The sequence below is a fragment of the Takifugu flavidus genome, chromosome 2, assembly GCF_003711565.1.
Source record: "Takifugu flavidus isolate HTHZ2018 chromosome 2, ASM371156v2, whole genome shotgun sequence".
NCBI lineage: Eukaryota > Metazoa > Chordata > Actinopteri > Tetraodontiformes > Tetraodontidae > Takifugu > Takifugu flavidus.
Window position 1 is genome coordinate 90,001 of NC_079521.1, and position 16,747 is coordinate 106,747.

At 49.0% G+C, this 16,747-nt stretch overlaps 1 protein-coding gene and 1 long non-coding RNA gene across 4 annotated transcripts in view; both read left to right on the forward strand.

Moving 5' to 3' along the window:
* Positions 1–4,066, forward strand: part of LOC130516560 (collagen and calcium-binding EGF domain-containing protein 1-like) — a 25,346-nt gene extending 21,280 nt beyond the window's left edge. For both annotated transcript variants that reach the window (XM_057017687.1, XM_057017678.1), the window contains 8 exons: positions 97–231; positions 320–457; positions 567–700; positions 788–902; positions 1,258–1,397; positions 1,716–1,751; positions 3,115–3,150; positions 3,355–4,066. In XM_057017687.1, the coding sequence (XP_056873667.1) occupies positions 97–231; positions 320–457; positions 567–700; positions 788–902; positions 1,258–1,397; positions 1,716–1,751; positions 3,115–3,150; positions 3,355–3,543 (923 nt within the window). In that variant the 3' untranslated portion in view covers positions 3,544–4,066. The remainder of the gene's footprint in view (positions 1–96; positions 232–319; positions 458–566; positions 701–787; positions 903–1,257; positions 1,398–1,715; positions 1,752–3,114; positions 3,151–3,354) is intronic.
* A 6,775-nt stretch (positions 4,067–10,841) lies between these two features.
* On the forward strand, positions 10,842–15,347 carry LOC130516578 (uncharacterized). Of its 2 annotated transcripts, XR_008947523.1 has the most exons (3): positions 10,842–11,764; positions 11,854–12,056; positions 15,018–15,347. It is a non-coding gene; the product is annotated as an uncharacterized LOC130516578 (long non-coding RNA). The 2 variants fall into 2 exon arrangements; XR_008947522.1 differs by having other exon boundaries at positions 10,842–12,056.
* Positions 15,348–16,747: the final 1,400 nt, after the last annotated feature.

A 16,747-nucleotide genomic window follows, 5' to 3' on the forward strand; every position in this document is an offset into this window, starting at 1 on the left:
CCCTAACCCTCTAACCCTAACCCTCTAACCCTAACTCTAACCCTAACCCTCTTTTCCTGACAGCAGCACCAACATTCCTCTGCTTCTTCCTTGCAGCTGTAGATGTTTGTGCAGCTTCTCCCTGCGAGCAGCAGTGCACCGATAACTTTGGACAAGTTGTGTGCACGTGTTTCCTTGGCTATCGCTTCGACCAAGCGAGGCACCGCAGTCATAAATCTCCATACTGCCTGGGTCAGTGCACCTGTTGAGTCCCTGTGGCATAAAGGGGTTTCCCTGTGATGAGAGGACACCTCACACTCTTCTCCTCTCACACCTGCAGACATCAACGAGTGTGAGCAACCAGGCACCAGCATGTGCCAGCACGAGTGTGTGAACACCGTGGGCAGCTTCCTGTGTCGCTGTGGCGGCGGCTACATTCTGGCGCCAGACAGGCGCTCTTGCATTCCCGTGCACAACTGTGAGATGCTGATGAGTTCTTTGGAGACATTTATCTGAGAGCTCTTTGATGTCTGCATGCTGTCAGATGCTCTGAGAGGACAAGCTTGTCTAAAACTGTTCTGTTCCAGTGAGGTCCACGGGGACATCAGACACATTGATGAGCGCTGGTACCTGCTCTTTCACCTGTCAGGACTTTAGCAACATGAAAAGCAGCCTGTTGCAGCTGAAGCTAAAGCTGGGAAACATCCAGTCACCCAACCAAGTAGCACAACCCTAACCCTAAGCCTTCCTAGATACCCAACAGACCGCAGCCCTCAGCCTTGTTTGTAACCTGTGTCTTGGCTTTCAGATGCCTGGTTTGGCCACCAGCAGCAACAAACCATCAGTGGGCAGAGCAGGAAAGGATCCTCATCCAGCCGGTCTTCCAGGTTCTCCTGGTCTTCCGGGAGCTCCTGGTGTCCCAGGTGATTTTGGAGCACACCAACAGTCCAGCACATTAGTATTGAGAGAGCTGGTTTGATTCCTTCTTCTGTCACTTTTTTGTGGTTGGGCTTTAGTTCCTCAGCAGTTCTTTTGTTCTGGTTTTTCTTGTGAACTGCGTTTTATCACTTATGTGATTATCTTTCTTCATGTTTTCTTTCAGCTTCTTCAGTGTCTTCCTCTCCTCCTTCTTGTGTTTCTGCCTCCTCTGGTCACAAAGCACAAGAACATGAATAGAAGTGCAATGACGAAGAAAGTGAAAGTGCCTTAAACACTGAGAAATGCATTAAAGCACAAGGACACAAAATCTTCTTCATATGTATCCGTTTGACTTCACAGGACATCCAGGAGAACCAGGAAAGAAAGGGGAACCTGGGGAGAAGGGTCATCCTGGTCTCCAAGGTCCTCGTGGAGACATGGGTCCCATAGGTCCAGAGCCAGACTTGAAGCACATCAAAAGAGGACGCAGGGGGCCAGTGGTGAGCAAAAAAGTCTGATTTTGGAGCCTAGATGGAACTTCATCAGACCTCAAGGTCACATCGCGCTCAGTGTGACTCAGCACTGAAATTGGCTGGAACACAGAGACGAGTTGTCCTGTCGTAGGAGACGAGTTGTCCTGTCGCAGGAGACGAGTTGTCCTGTCGTTGGAGACGAGTTGTCCTGTCGTAGGAGACGAGTTGTCCTGTCGTTGGAGACGAGTTGTCCTGTCGTAGGAGACGAGTTGTCCTGTCATAGGAGAAACAGCCCGAGGGCTCATCATTAATATAGACGATTGGCTGATCATCTCTTTTCTGCAGGGACCCCCTGGAGCACCAGGACGAGATGGACTAAAGGTGTGTGTTGCAGATCCTTCATACAAACACTCTCTTCTCCATTAAGGTCTAGTCAAGAGTCCACAAGAATGTTGAAGTCCACTGGAAGAAGATTCTCCATCTTCTAACCCTAACCCTCTAACCATCTAACCCTGACCCTCTAACCCTAACCCTAACCCTCTAACCCTAACCCTCTAACCCTGACCCTCTAACCCTAACCCTCTAACCCTAACCCTCTAACCCTCTAACCCTGACCCTCTAACCCTAACCCTCTAACCCTAACCCCCTAACCCTAACCCTCTAACCCTGACCCTCTAACCCTGACCCTCTAACCCTAACCCTCTAACCCTCTAACCCTCTAACCCTGACCCTCTAACCCTAACCCTCTAACCCTAACCCTCTAACCCTAACCCTAACCCTCTAACCCTAGCCCTCTAACCCTAACCCCCTAACCCTAACCCTCTAACCCTCTAACCCTCTAACCCTGACCCTCTAACCCTAACCCTCTAACCCTAACCCTCTAACCCTCTAACCCTGACCCTCTAACCCTAACCCTCTAACCCTAACCCCCTAACCCTAACCCTCTAACCCTGACCCTCTAACCCTGACCCTCTAACCCTAACCCTCTAACCCTCTAACCCTGACCCTCTAACCCTAACCCTAACCCTCTAACCCTAACCCTGACCCTCTAACCCTGACCCTCTAACCCTGACCCTCTAACCCTAACCCCCTAACCCTAACCCTCTAACCCTCTAACCCTGACCCTCTAACCCTGACCCTCTAACCCTAACCCTCTAACCCTCTAACCCTGACCCTCTAACCCTGACCCTCTAACCCTAACCCTCTAACCCTAGCCCTCTAACCCTGACCCTCTAACCCTAACCCCCTAACCCTCTAACCCTAGCCCTCAAACCTTAACCCTGACCCTCTAACCCTAACCCTCTAACCCTCTAACCCTAACCCTCTAACCCTCTAACCCCAGCCTTCAAACCTTAACCCTGACCCTCTAACCCTAACCCTCTAACCCTCTAACCCTAACCCTCTAACCCTAACCCTCTAACCCTAACCCTCTAACCCTCTAACCCCAGCCTTCAAACCTTAACCCTGACCCTCTAACCCTACCCTCTAACCCTCTAACCCTAACCCTCTAACCCTAACCCTCTAACCCTCTAACCCTAACCCTCTAACCCTCTAACCCTAACCCTCTAACCCTAACCCTCTAACCCTCTAACCCTAACCCTCTAACCTCTAACCCTAACCCTCTAACCCTAACCCCCTAACTCTAACTCCAACCCTAACCCTAACGTGCTGAATCTGAAAGGAACGTGGGACATGTTACCATGGATGTTTACATTTATAAATTTGCCTTTTTTTCCATCCACAGGGTGATCAAGGGGCTCCAGGTCCCAGAGGCCCACCTGTAAGTTGACTCTTAAACTGACTAGAGGTGGTCTTTTGGACCCAAGAGGAAATCCAGATACCCAGCGTTAGCCATTATGCATCCACAGTGGAATTAGTCATGTTTCATTAATGAGATTAATGCTTCAGTTAATTAAATACGTTGTATGAAACTGTTTGAGTCTCTGAACATTCTTCTAAAGAGAGACTCCTCTTGCGTCTGCAGGGACCACCCGGCTCTTTTGACTTTCTCCTGCTGATGATGGCTGACATCCGCAATGACATCATTGAACTCCAGCAGAAGGTGCTGGGGGGGCGACGAGGCATCTCCCTGGAGACCCCCCCTCATTCCAGTGGTGAAATGGAATTTGGAGAGTGGGGCTCTGGACAAGGAGACATCGTGCTCAATACCTGAAAACAACTCAGATGACTTTCTTGTCTGATAAAGGATCGTCTTCAGATCAGTCTTTCTGTGGAAGTGGGCGATGTTTTAAGGACCAACAGGAGCAAGGGCGCGACCTTTACGTGCTGGAACAATGGATCTTCTCCAGCGTGTCTCCAGAAAAAAGGAACACGGCGGAAAGACTCGGGACCCACATTCAGACCTCTGCACCTGCCTGCAGAACCCAGCTCTTAAATCTGGGTTCTGTAGCTCAAAGTGAGCAGAACTTTGAGGAATCATCTCCTCCCTGCAGCTGCTGCTGCACCAACTCGCTGAGAGCGTTCCTGCTTCGCTATGTTGCTCTAAATCTCTGTAATATGTAATGAATCCACAGACACATGCTTGTATTCCCAGAGAGGAACTTTGATCCGTTTAAATCCTGAGCCTGAGGAATGTAAACAAGCCTCTTTCACTCCCACTGAGGAAGCCTGGAACATCTGTCCAAATGTAGCCTTGATAAGAACCTGAACAACGTTTAAAATGTGTTTTCAAGTCCGTTTGGAGCTGCATTCATTCATGACCCAACATCTGCCAGCAGAACAGAACACCTCCGTTATACAGCCCCGCCCCTAAACCTGTTACCTGAGCCATAAACACCTCCGTTATACAGCCCCGCCCCCTGAACCTGTTACCTGAGCCATAAACACCTCCGTTATACAGCCCCGCCCCCTGAACCTGTTACCTGAGCCATAAACACCTCTGTTATACAGCCCCGCCCCTAAACCTGTTACCTGAGCCATAAACACCTCCGTTATACAGCCCCGCCCCCTGAACCTGTTACCTGAGCCATAAACACCTCCGTTATACAGCCCCGCCCCTAAACCTGTTACCTGAGCCATAAACACCTCCGTTATACAGCCCCGCCCCTAAACCTGTTACCTGAGCCATAAACACCTCCGTTATACAGCCCCGCCCCCTAAACCTGTTACCTGAGCCATAAACACCTCCGTTATACAGCCCCGCCCCTAAACCTGTTACCTGAGCCATAAACACCTCCGTTATACAGCCCCGCCCCCTCAACCTGTTACCTGAGCCATAAACACCTCCGTTATACAGCCCCGCCCCCTGAACCTGTTACCTGAGCCATAAACACCTCCGTTATACAGCCCCGCCCCCTGAACCTGTTACCTGAGCCAAAACACCTCCGTTATACAGCCCCGCCCCCTAAACCTGTTACCTGAGCCATAAACACCTCCGTTATACAGCCCCGCCCCCTGAACCTGTTACCTGAGCCATAAACACCTCTGTTATACAGCCCCGCCCCCTGAACCTGTTACCTGAGCCATAAACACCTCCGTTATACAGCCCCGCCCCTAAACCTGTTACCTGAGCCATAAACACCTCCGTTATACAGCCCCGCCCCCTAAACCTGTTACCTGAGCCATAAACACCTCCGTTATACAGCCCCGCCCCTAAACCTGTTACCTGAGCCATAAACACCTCCGTTATACAGCCCCGCCCCCTCAACCTGTTACCTGAGCCATAAACACCTCCGTTATACAGCCCCGCCCCCTAAACCTGTTACCTGAGCCATAAACACCTCTGTTATACAGCCCCGCCCCCTGAACCTGTTACCTGAGCCATAAACACCTCCGTTATACAGCCCCGCCCCCTAAACCTGTTACCTGAGCCATAAACACCTCTGTTATACAGCCCCGCCCCCACAACAGGACTGTATGATGTTGAGGCTGATGCTGATGTTGAGGCTGATGTTGAGGCTGATGCTGAGGCTGATGCTGAGGCTGATGTTGAGGCTGATGTTGAGGCTGATGTTGAGGCTGATGTTGAGGCTGATGTTGAGGCTGATGCTGCTGAGGCTGATGTTGAGGCTGATGTTGAGGCTGATGTTGAGGCTGATGTTGAGGCTGATGCTGAGGCTGATGTTGAGGCTGATGTTGAGGCTGATGTTGAGGCTGAGGCTGATGTTGAGGCTGATGTTGAGGCTGATGTTGAGGCTGATGTTGAGGCTGATGAGGCTGATGTTGAGGCTGATGTTGAGGCTGATGTTGATGTTGAGGCTGATGTTGAGGCTGATGTTGAGGCTGATGTTGATGTTGAGGCTGATGTTGAGGCTGATGTTGAGGCTGATGTTGATGTTGAGGCTGATGTTGAGGCTGATGTTGATGTTGAGGCTGATGTTGATGTTGAGGCTGATGTTGATGTTGAGGCTGATGCTGATGTTGAGGCTGATGTTGAGGCTGATGTTGATGTTGAGGCTGATGTTGAGGCTGAGGCTGATGTTGAGGCTGATGTTGAGGCTGATGTTGAGGCTGATGAGGCTGATGTTGAGGCTGATGAGGCTGATGTTGAGGCTGATGTTGAGGCTGATGTTGAGGCTGATGTTGATGTTGAGGCTGATGTTGAGGCTGATGTTGAGGCTGATGTTGATGTTGAGGCTGATGTTGAGGCTGATGTTGAGGCTGATGTTGATGTTGAGGCTGATGTTGAGGCTGATGTTGAGGCTGATGTTGAGGCTGATGTTGATGTTGAGGCTGATGTTGATGTTGAGGCTGATGTTGATGTTGAGGCTGATGCTGATGTTGAGGCTGATGTTGAGGCTGATGTTGATGTTGAGGCTGATGTTGAGGCTGAGGCTGATGTTGAGGCTGATGTTGAGGCTGATGTTGATGTTGAGGCTGATGTTGATGTTGAGGCTGATGTTGAGGCTGATGTTGATGCTGATGTTGATGTTGAGGCTGATGTTGAGGCTGATGTTGAGGCTGATGTTGATGTTGAGGCTGATGTTGAGGCTGATGTTGAGGCTGATGTTGATGTTGAGGCTGATGTTGAGGCTGATGTTGAGGCTGATGTTGATGTTGAGGCTGATGTTGATGTTGAGGCTGATGTTGATGTTGAGGCTGATGCTGATGTTGAGGCTGATGTTGAGGCTGATGTTGATGTTGAGGCTGATGTTGAGGCTGATGTTGATGTTGAGGCTGATGCTGATGTTGAGGCTGATGTTGAGGCTGATGTTGATGTTGAGGCTGATGCTGATGTTGAGGCTGATGTTGAGGCTGATGCTGATGTTGAGGCTGATGTTGAGGCTGATGTTGATGTTGAGCTGAGGCTGATGTTGAGGCTGATGTTGAGGCTGATGCTGATGTTGACTGATGTTGAGGCTGATGTTGAGGCTGATGCTGATGTTGAGGCTGAGGCTGATGTTGAGGCTGATGTTGATGTTGAGGCTGATGTTGATGTTGAGGTGATGTTGATGAGTTGATGCTGAGATGGAGGCTGATGAGGTGATGTTGAGGCTGAGGGATGTGAGGATGATGCTGATTGATGCTGATGGCTGATGGGTGTTGATGTTTGATGTTTGAGCTGATGTTGAGGCTGATGTTGATGTTGAGGCTGATGTTGAGGCTGATGTGATGTTGAGGCTGATGCTGATGTTGAGGCTGATGTTGAGGCTGATGTTGATGTTGAGCTGATCTGATGTTGAGGCTGATGTTGAGGCTGATGTGATGTTGAGGCTGATGTTGATGCTGATGTTGAGGCTGATGTTGAGGCTGATGCTGATGTTGAGGCTGATGTTGAGGCTGATGCTGATGTTGAGGCTGATGTTGAGGCTGATGTTGATGTTGAGGCTGAGGCTGATGTTGAGGCTGATGTTGAGGCTGATGCTGATGTTGAGGCTGATGTTGAGGCTGATGTTGATGTTGAGGCTGAGGCTGATGTTGAGGCTGATGTTGAGGCTGATGCTGATGTTGAGGCTGATGTTGATGTTGAGGCTGATGTTGAGGCTGATGTTGAGGCTGATGTTGATGTTGAGGCTGATGTTGAGGCTGATGTTGAGCTGATGTTGAGGCTGATGTTGATGTTGAGGCTGATGTTGAGGCTGATGTTGAGGCTGATGTTGAGGCTGATGTTGATGTTGAGGCTGATGTTGATGTTGAGGCTGATGCTGATGTTGAGGCTGATGTTGAGGCTGAGGTTGATGTTGAGGCTGATGCTGATGTTGAGGCTGATGTTGAGGCTGATGTTGATGTTGAGGCTGATGCTGATGTTGAGGCTGATGTTGAGGCTGATGTTGATGTTGAGGCTGATGCTGATGTTGAGGCTGATGTTGAGGCTGATGTTGATGTTGAGGCTGATGTTGAGGCTGATGTTGATGTTGAGGCTGATGTTGAGGCTGATGCTGATGTTGAGGCTGATGTTGAGGCTGATGTTGAGGCTGATGCTGATGTTGAGGCTGAGGCTGATGTTGAGGCTGATGTTGAGGCTGATGTTGAGGCTGATGCTGATGTTGAGGCTGATGCTGATGTTGAGGCTGATGTTGATGTTGAGGCTGATGTTGAGGCTGATGTTGATGTTGAGGCTGATGTTGAGGCTGATGATGTGATGTTGAGGCTGATGTTGATGTTGAGGCTGATGTTGAGGCTGATGTTGAGGCTGATGCTGATGTTGAGGCTGAGGCTGATGTTGAGGCTGATGTTGAGGCTGATGTTGAGGCTGATGCTGATGTGTTGAGGCTGATGCTGATGTGTGAGGCTGATGTTGATGTTGAGGCTGATGTTGAGGCTGATGTTGATGTTGAGGCTGATGTTGAGGCTGATGCTGATGTTGAGGCTGATGCTGATGTTGAGGCTGATGCTGATGTTGAGGCTGATGTTGATGTTGAGGCTGATGTTGAGGCTGATGTTGATGTTGAGGCTGATGTTGAGGCTGATGTTGAGGCTGATGCTGATGTTGAGGCTGATGCTGATGTTGAGGCTGATGTTGAGGCTGATGTTCAGGCTGATGTTGAGCTGATGTTGATGTTGAGGCTGATGCTGATGTTGAGGCTGATGTTGAGGCTGATGCTGATGTTGAGGCTGATGTTGAGGCTGATGTTGAGGCTGATGTTGATGTTGAGGCTGATGCTGATGTTGAGGCTGATGTTGAGGCTGATGTTGAGGCTGATGTTGAGGCTGATGTTGATGTTGAGGCTGATGCTGATGTTGAGGCTGATGCTGATGTTGATGTTGAGGCTGATGTTGAGGCTGATGCTGATGTGAGGCTGATGTTGAGGCTGATGTTGATGTTGATGTTGAGGCTGATGTTGAGGCTGATGTTGAGGCTGATGCTGATGTTGAGGCTGATGCTGATGTTGATGTTGAGGCTGATGTTGAGCTGATGTTGATGTTGATGTTGAGGCTGATGTTGATGTTGAGGCTGATGCTGATGTTGATGTTGAGGCTGATGTTGAGGCTGATGTTGATGTTGAGGCTGATGTTGAGGCTGATGTTGATGTTGATGTTGAGGCTGATGCTGATGTTGATGTTGAGGCTGATGTTGAGGCTGATGTTGATGTTGAGGCTGATGTTGGCTGATGTTGATGTTGAGGCTGATGTTGAGGCTGATGTTGATGTTGAGGCTGATGCTGAGGCTGATGTTGAGGCTGATGTGATGTTGATGTTGAGGCTGATGTTGAGGCTGATGTTGAGGCTGATGCTGATGTTGATGTTGAGGCTGATGTTGAGGCTGATGTTGATGTTGATGTTGAGGGGCTGATGTGATGTTGATGTTGAGGCTGATGTTGAGGCTGATGTTGATGTTGAGTTGAGCTGATGTTGAGGCTGATGCTGATGTTGAGGCTGATGTTGAGGCTGATGCAGATGTTGAGGCTGATGTTGAGGCTGATGTTGAGGCTGATGTTGAGGCTGATGTTGATGTTGAGGCTGATGTTGAGCTGATGTTGATGTTTTGAGGCTGATGCTGATGTTGAGGCTGATGTTGAGGCTGATGTTGATGTTGAGGCTGATGTTGATGTTGAGGCTGATGTTGAGGCTGATGTTGAGGCTGATGTTGATGCTGATGCTGATGTTGAGGCTGATGTTGATGTTGAGGCTGATGCTGATGTTGGGCTGATGTTGAGGCTGATGTTGAGGCTGATGTTGATGCTGAGGCTGATGCTGATGTTGAGGCTGAGGCTGATGTTGATGTTGATGTTGAGGCTGATGCTGAGGCTGATGTTGAGGCTGATGTTGATGCTGAGGCTGATGTTGATGTTGATGTTGAGGCTGATGTTGAGGCTGATGTTGAGGCTGATGCTGATGTTGAGGCTGATGCTGAGGCTTATGTTGATGTTGAGGCTGATGTTGAGGCTGAGGCTGATGTTGATGTTGAGGCTGATGTTGAGGCTGATGCTGAGGCTGATGTTGATGTTGAGGCTGATGTTGAGGCTGATGCTGAGGCTGATGTTGATGTTGAGGCTGATGTTGAGGCTGATGCTGAGGCTGAGGCTGATGTTGATGTTGAGGCTGATGTTGAGGCTGATGCTGAGGCTGATGTTGATGTTGAGGCTGATGTTGAGGCTGATGTTGATGCTGAGGCTGATGCTGATGTTGAGGCTGATGCTGAGGCTGATGTTGATGTTGAGGCTGATGCTGATGTTGAGGCTGATGTTGAGGCTGATGTTGATGTTGAGGCTGATGTTGATGTTGAGGCTGATGTTGAGGCTGATGTTGATGTTGAGGCTGATGTTGATGTTGAGGCTGATGCTGATGTTGAGGCTGATGTTGATGTTGAGGCTGATGTTGATGTTGAGGCTGATGCTGATGTTGAGGCTGATGCTGATGTTGAGGCTGATGTTGAGGCTGATGTTGATGTTGAGGCTGATGTTGAGGCTGATGTTGAGGTTGATGCTGAGGCTGATGTTGATGCTGAGGCTGATGTTGAGGCTGATGTTGATGTTGAGGCTGAGGCTGATGTTGAGGCTGATGTTGAGGCTGATGCTGAGGCTGATGTTGATGCTGAGGCTGATGTTGAGGCTGATGTTGATGTTGAGGCTGATGCTGATGTTGAGGCTGATGTTGAGGCTGATGCTGATGTTGAGGCTGATGTTGAGGCTGATGTTGATGTTGAGGCTGATGCTGATGTTGAGGCTGATGTTGAGGCTGATGTTGAGGCTGATGCTGAGGCTGATGTTGATGATGAGGCTGATGTTGAGGCTGATGCTGAGGCTGATGTTGAGGCTGATGTTGAGGCTGATGCTGAGGCTGATGTTGATGATGAGGCTGATGTTGAGGCTGATGCTGAGGCTGATGTTGAGGCTGATGCTGATGTTGAGGCTGATGTTGATGATGAGGCTGATGCTGATGTTGAGGCTGATGCTGATGTTGAGGCTGATGTTGAGGCTGATGCTGAGGCTGATGTTGAGGCTGATGTTGAGGCTGATGTTGAGGCTGATGTTGATGATGAGGCTGATGTTGAGGCTGATGTGATGATGAGGCTGATGTTGAGGCTGATGTTGAGGCTGATGTTGAGGCTGATGCTGATGTTGAGGCTGATGTTGAGGCTGATGTTGATGTTGAGGCTGATGCTGATGTTGAGGCTGATGCTGATGTTGAGGCTGATGTTGAGGCTGATGTTGATGTTGAGGCTGATGTTGAGGCTGATGTTGATGTTGAGGCTGATGTTGAGGCTGATGTTGAGGCTGATGTTGAGGCTGATGCTGAGGCTGATGTTGAGGCTGATGTTGAGGCTACCATAATGACAATCATGATAGCCATGATGATTCTTTAGGTTAGGGCAGGAGTCAGCATAGCTTTTTTGCTGCTGCTGCACTTTCTGAAAAGGTAATTGAACTGCTCCCATCTCTTATCGTTCCTCTTTTCCAACAGCTACAGTGATGCTGATCCATTAAATACACAACAGGAAATAACGGGGAACGTTTGTGTCTTGCATCAACATGTGCAATCAAAGTTTATTTACCACCTAATACCTGTCCAGGTTTGTGGCATTTGCTCCGTCTTCACCAGCAGAGGGCGGTAGACCAGAGGAAAGCACTCAAAACACTGACTGACTGACTGACTGCTTCCACACTCAGAACGTGCACATAGCTACAGAAAGTGCACGTGACACACACATAAACAGGTTTGACACAATGCTGTAAAATTATTTCAGTATTTTCATTCATTGTAAATGAATCCATATTTGATCTTACTGGCCTTGATTTAATTTGTAAGCTACAGCTGTGTGCACATGCAAACATGTGCACGTGCACACTTTTGCATGTGCACATACTGCAACGTGTCCGTCCTACATGGTCTCTCACTGCCCACTGTCACGCAGTCACTGTTCACAGTACAGTCGTTGCCACAGCAACCAGGATCAGCAACAACAACACAAAACGCTCCAGGAAGTGTGTTGAGCAAGAGATGATCTCATTTCCTGGAGGTGTTAGCCTCTGCCAGCAGGTGGCAGCAGAGAGGTGGTGAACCGCCTGCACAACATGTTCACATCAAATTCACGTCATCTGCTCACCTGTCACACCTGTGCTGAATCATCATCGTTGTCCAGGCCTTCAGTGATGTCCTCCCTCCATGGACACTCGAGCTTCCCCTCAGCCGACCCCTTTGACCGGAGGCACAGTTGTGACACCTGTGAACGCACAAAGACGAGGGTTGAAATGTAAGACGAGGGTTGAGGGACAGAACTGGGCTCCAGCCTCACACATCCCATCACCTTAACATAGACTAGTGGAGCAGCACTTCATTCCCAAGGTAATTAAAATCAGTCATTTTTTACAAAGTTCAACAAAAGTATGCTATCTGAGATGAAACTGCGTTTTCTCTGGTTCAAATACCACTGACAAGATGATGGGGAAACAAACTACTACCTGAAAATCAAAGTAAACACAATCTTTGTTTTTGAGATGTGCAAGAGAAAACGATGTTGGTGCAGCTGTGACTGAAGTCAAATACTCATGAACCAAAATCAAAAAATGCAACGATAACTGTGGAAGCTAGCAGATCTGTAGCTCAGGTAGTTTGCAAAGCTGCACATCTCAGCTTCTCTCCACAGCTGCAGGACGCCTGCATGTCAGCCAAAGACCTTCTTCCTCTGACCCCCCAACCCTAACCCTTCTAACCCTAACCTTTCTAACCCTAACCCTAAGCCTTCTAACCCTAACTCTAACCCTAACCCTTCTAACCCTAACCCTAACTCTTCTAACCCTACCCCTAACCCTGACCCTAACCCCAACCCTACCCCTAACCTAACCCTAACCCCCCCAACCCTAACCCTAACCCTAACTCTTCTAACCCTACCCCTAACCCCCCTGACCCTAACCCTAACCCTTCTAACCCTAACTCTTCTAACCCTACCCCTAACCCTGACCCTAACCCCAACCCTACCCCTAACCTAACCCTAACCCTTCTAACCCTACCCCTAACCTAACCCTAACCCTAACCCTTCTAACCCTAACCTTTCTAACCCTAACCCTAACCCTTCTAACCCTAACCTTCTAACCCTAACCCTAACCCTAACCCCAACTCTAACCCTAACCTAACCCTAACCTTTCTAACCCTAACCCTAACCCCAACTCTACCCCTAACCTAACCCTAACCCCCCCTAACCCTAACCCTAACTCTTCTAACCCTAACCCTAACTCTTCTAACCCTACCCCTAACCCCCCTAACCCTAACCCTTCTAACCCTAACTCTTCTAACCCTACCCCTAACCCTAACCCTTCTAACCCTAACTCTTCTAACCCTACCCCTAACCCTGACCCTAACCCCAACCCTACCCCTAACCTAACCCTAACCCCCCTAACCCTAACCCTTCTAACCCTAACTCTTCTAACCCTAACCCTTCTAACTCTTCTAACCCTAACCCTTCTAACCCTACCCCTAACCTAACCCTACCCCTAACCCTGACCCTAACCCTAACCCCCCTAACCCTAACCCTAACCCTTCTAACCCTAACTCTTCTAACCCTACCCCTAACCTAACCCTAACCCTAACCCTTCTAACTCTCTAACCCTAACCCTTCTAACCCTAACCCTAACCCTTCTAACTCTCTAACCCTAACCCTTCTAACCCTAACCCTTCTAACTCTTCTAACCCTAACCCTTCTAACCCTACCCCTAACCTAACCCTAACCCTAACCCTAACCCTAACCCCCCTAACCCTAACCCTAACCCTTCTAACCCTAACTCTTCTAACCCTACCCCTAACCTAACCCTAACCCTAACCCTTCTAACTCTCTAACCCTAACCCTAACTCTTCTAACCCTAACTCTTCTAACCCTAACCCTAACCCTTCTAACCTAACCCTTCTAACCCAACCCTAACCCTAACCCTTCTAACTCTTCTAACCCTAACCCTTCTAACCCTAACCCTAACCCTTCTAACCCTAACCCTAACCCTAACCTTTCTAACCCTAACTCTTCTAACCCTAACCCTTCTAACCCTAACCCTAACCCTAACCCTTCTAACCCTAACCCTAACCCTAACCTTTCTAACCCTAACTCTTCTAACCTAACCCTAACCTAACCCTAACCCTTCTAACTCTTCTAACCCTAACCCTTCTAACCCTAACCTAACCCTAACCTTTCTAACCCTAACTCTTCTAACCCTAACCCTTCTAACCCTAACCCTAACCCTAACCCTTCTAACCCTAACCCTAACCCTAACCTTTCTAACCCTAACTCTTCTAACCCTATCCCTAACCTAACCCTATCCCTTCTAACTCTTCTAACCCTAACCCTTCTAACCCTAACCCTTCTTTCTGTGTGTCCCTCAACGTTCTGCTGCTTCAGAAGGTCTCGGGCAGACATCACAGCGCCTGACAGCATCAGCCAGGTGAAATGTGATTGGATAAAACCCCATAATATACAATACTGGAAGCTGAAGTAGATGTCAAATAAAAGAACAATTTTATTGATCCTAAATTTGTTGGATTGTTTCCTATGTTTAAGCCAGCAGAGAAGGCGTGTTGGCCCAGACGGATCAGGCATGAATGGAACACGTAGGGCAGAGAACGATGTGACGTATGACCGCCATCGTTCAGCAGCACGTAGCGCTGGATTTGGTATCTTTAGATGGGAGTGAAGATAGGCCAGATGACAAATGGCAGCTGTTTCCTCCTGGGAGAGGAATCTCCCTGCAGCCATTCATAAATACACCTAGTGCACAACAAGACAGCCATGTGTGCGCGCACGTGCGCACTGTGTATCCACACTTGTGTGTGGGTGTGTGTTCCTGTACAGTACTTCCTTCATATTGAGTGCTGAAATACACTGTTGCTGGTATGTGCATCCTCACAGCAGGTTGGTTAACAGGTTTTGATCCACCCCAGCAGCATTTGAATGTATTAGAGTGACATAAACAACTGGTTTAAGACCGGTGGAGTCGGAGAAAACGGAGGAAACGAAGACAGAATTGAGCTAAATGAAAACAACAGGAGGATTTGGGCCTGAAACAGCCCCCGTCCCCCCTGGCTGATGGTCTTCTGCCCTCCAGAGGTCTTTTCCTGGTGAACAGAAGTTTCTCTAGAGAAAAGAAAAGGTTATCAGCCAGTGGGGGGAAGCTGAGATATCTTTATAGTTTCCTTCCTGGATGTGAAACGATGCCTGTCTGGCATATTCAAAGATGCTCAACTCATAGTAACATTGTTTGTGTTTAGAGTCGTGTTCAGATGTTGCTCTTCATATGGAATTTATTCATTTTCTTTCACTTTCAGGATGATTTTGGCTCTTTCTCATCACTTCTGTGCTGTGGGAAACCTTGGCAGTAATATTTCGTCAGTTTCTTGATCATAATGTGAGATCTTGTCGCACCTGTGGCGCCCCGCACACCTGGGGCGAATTAGCACCATAACGAGCCTTTTTAGTTCCCTGTGTTACGCTGCCTCCCCACCAGGTTGTCCTCTGCGGCTCTCATGACTCTCCAGCGTTTGCCCGCCCGCCCGTCCGCCCTCGACCCTGCCAGTCCCCGACGCTTGGATCCACGCCGCTCCCCGGTGACTCCTGTCTGCCTTCTGCTCCTGTTAATAAAGCTGTGTTCAACCGAACTCTGGTGTCGCTCTTGGGTTCTCGTCTGGTCTCTGACAAGATGATTTCATACAAGGAGAAACCAAAATGAAGAGTCCAGCCATCAGCTCAGCTCTAGTTTCCACAGGAACGTGGCTAAAACCACTGTTGCTATGAAGGTTCAGAGTATTTAGCTGCAAATGTGTGAAAGCAGCAGCAGAAAAGCCTTCAGAGCTTCCCCACAGATGCAAGACTTCTGTTCTGGGGAGTCATCCCATAATATTACTGCTGTCTGCACACTGGCTGCCAGCTCTAATTCAATTATCAACCTGTTTTTCAAAGGAGGCCACTTGGAAATTTCATGATTACAGAAACAAATATGATGCCAGAAAAGTCTCAGTCAGTGTGAGTGAGCCAAAAACAACAGTGTGTGTTTGTGTATATGTGTGTGCGTAGGTGTATAGGTGTGTGTGTGAGTGAGAGAGGGTGTGTGTGTGCGTGCGTGCGTACGTGATGAAGGACGTCGCAACATTAAATGAGGGACGAGCCAACACAACAACAGTGTGTAAATTTGTGTTCTGCTCTTAAATGCAGATGAATGTTGGATGATAAGAAGTTCTCCCCCCTAATTATGGGTTATTTTGACATGGAGAACCTTCATATTACCATTCACATCCCAGAATTAGAGTCCTGACGTTGGTGTTCTACAGGTGCTCTCTCCCATCTAATCCTGACGTTCAACTCTGGAAAGGCAAAGTGTTTCCATGGCAACAAAAAGAGTTTAAACATTAAGAAGTCTGATGCACGTCTTGGTGACCTAAAACGTGCACGTGTCATGTGGTTAGCTTAGATGGTTCTGCAGTGTGATGAACGACCAAACGTGGTGGCCCTGCTGTGTTCCTCTCAGGAAGAGGAGAGGGAGAGGGAACGCCAGAGGAACAACGTGTATGGAGAGGGAACGCCAGAGAAACAACATGTATGGAGAGGGAACGCCCGAGGAACAACGTGTATGGAGAGGGAACGCCCGAGGAACAACGTGTATGGAGAGGGAACACCAGAGGAACAACGTGTGTGGAGAGGGAACGCCAGAGAAACAACGTGTATGGAGAGGGAACGCCCGGGGAACAACGTGTATGGAGAGGGAACACCAGAGGAACAACGTGTATGGAGAGGGAACGCCCGAGGAACAACGTGTATGGAGAGGGAACGCCCGAGGAACAACGTGTGTGGAGAGGGAACACCAGAGGAACAACGTGTGTGGAGAGGGAACGCCAGAGAAACAACGTGTATGGAGAGGGAACGCCCGGGGAACAACGTGTATGGAGAGGGAACGCCCGGGGAACAACGTGTATGGAGAGGGAAGGCCCGGGGAACCACGTGCATGGAGAGGGAACGCCAGAGGAACAACGTGTATGGAGAGGGAACGCCAGAGGAACAACGT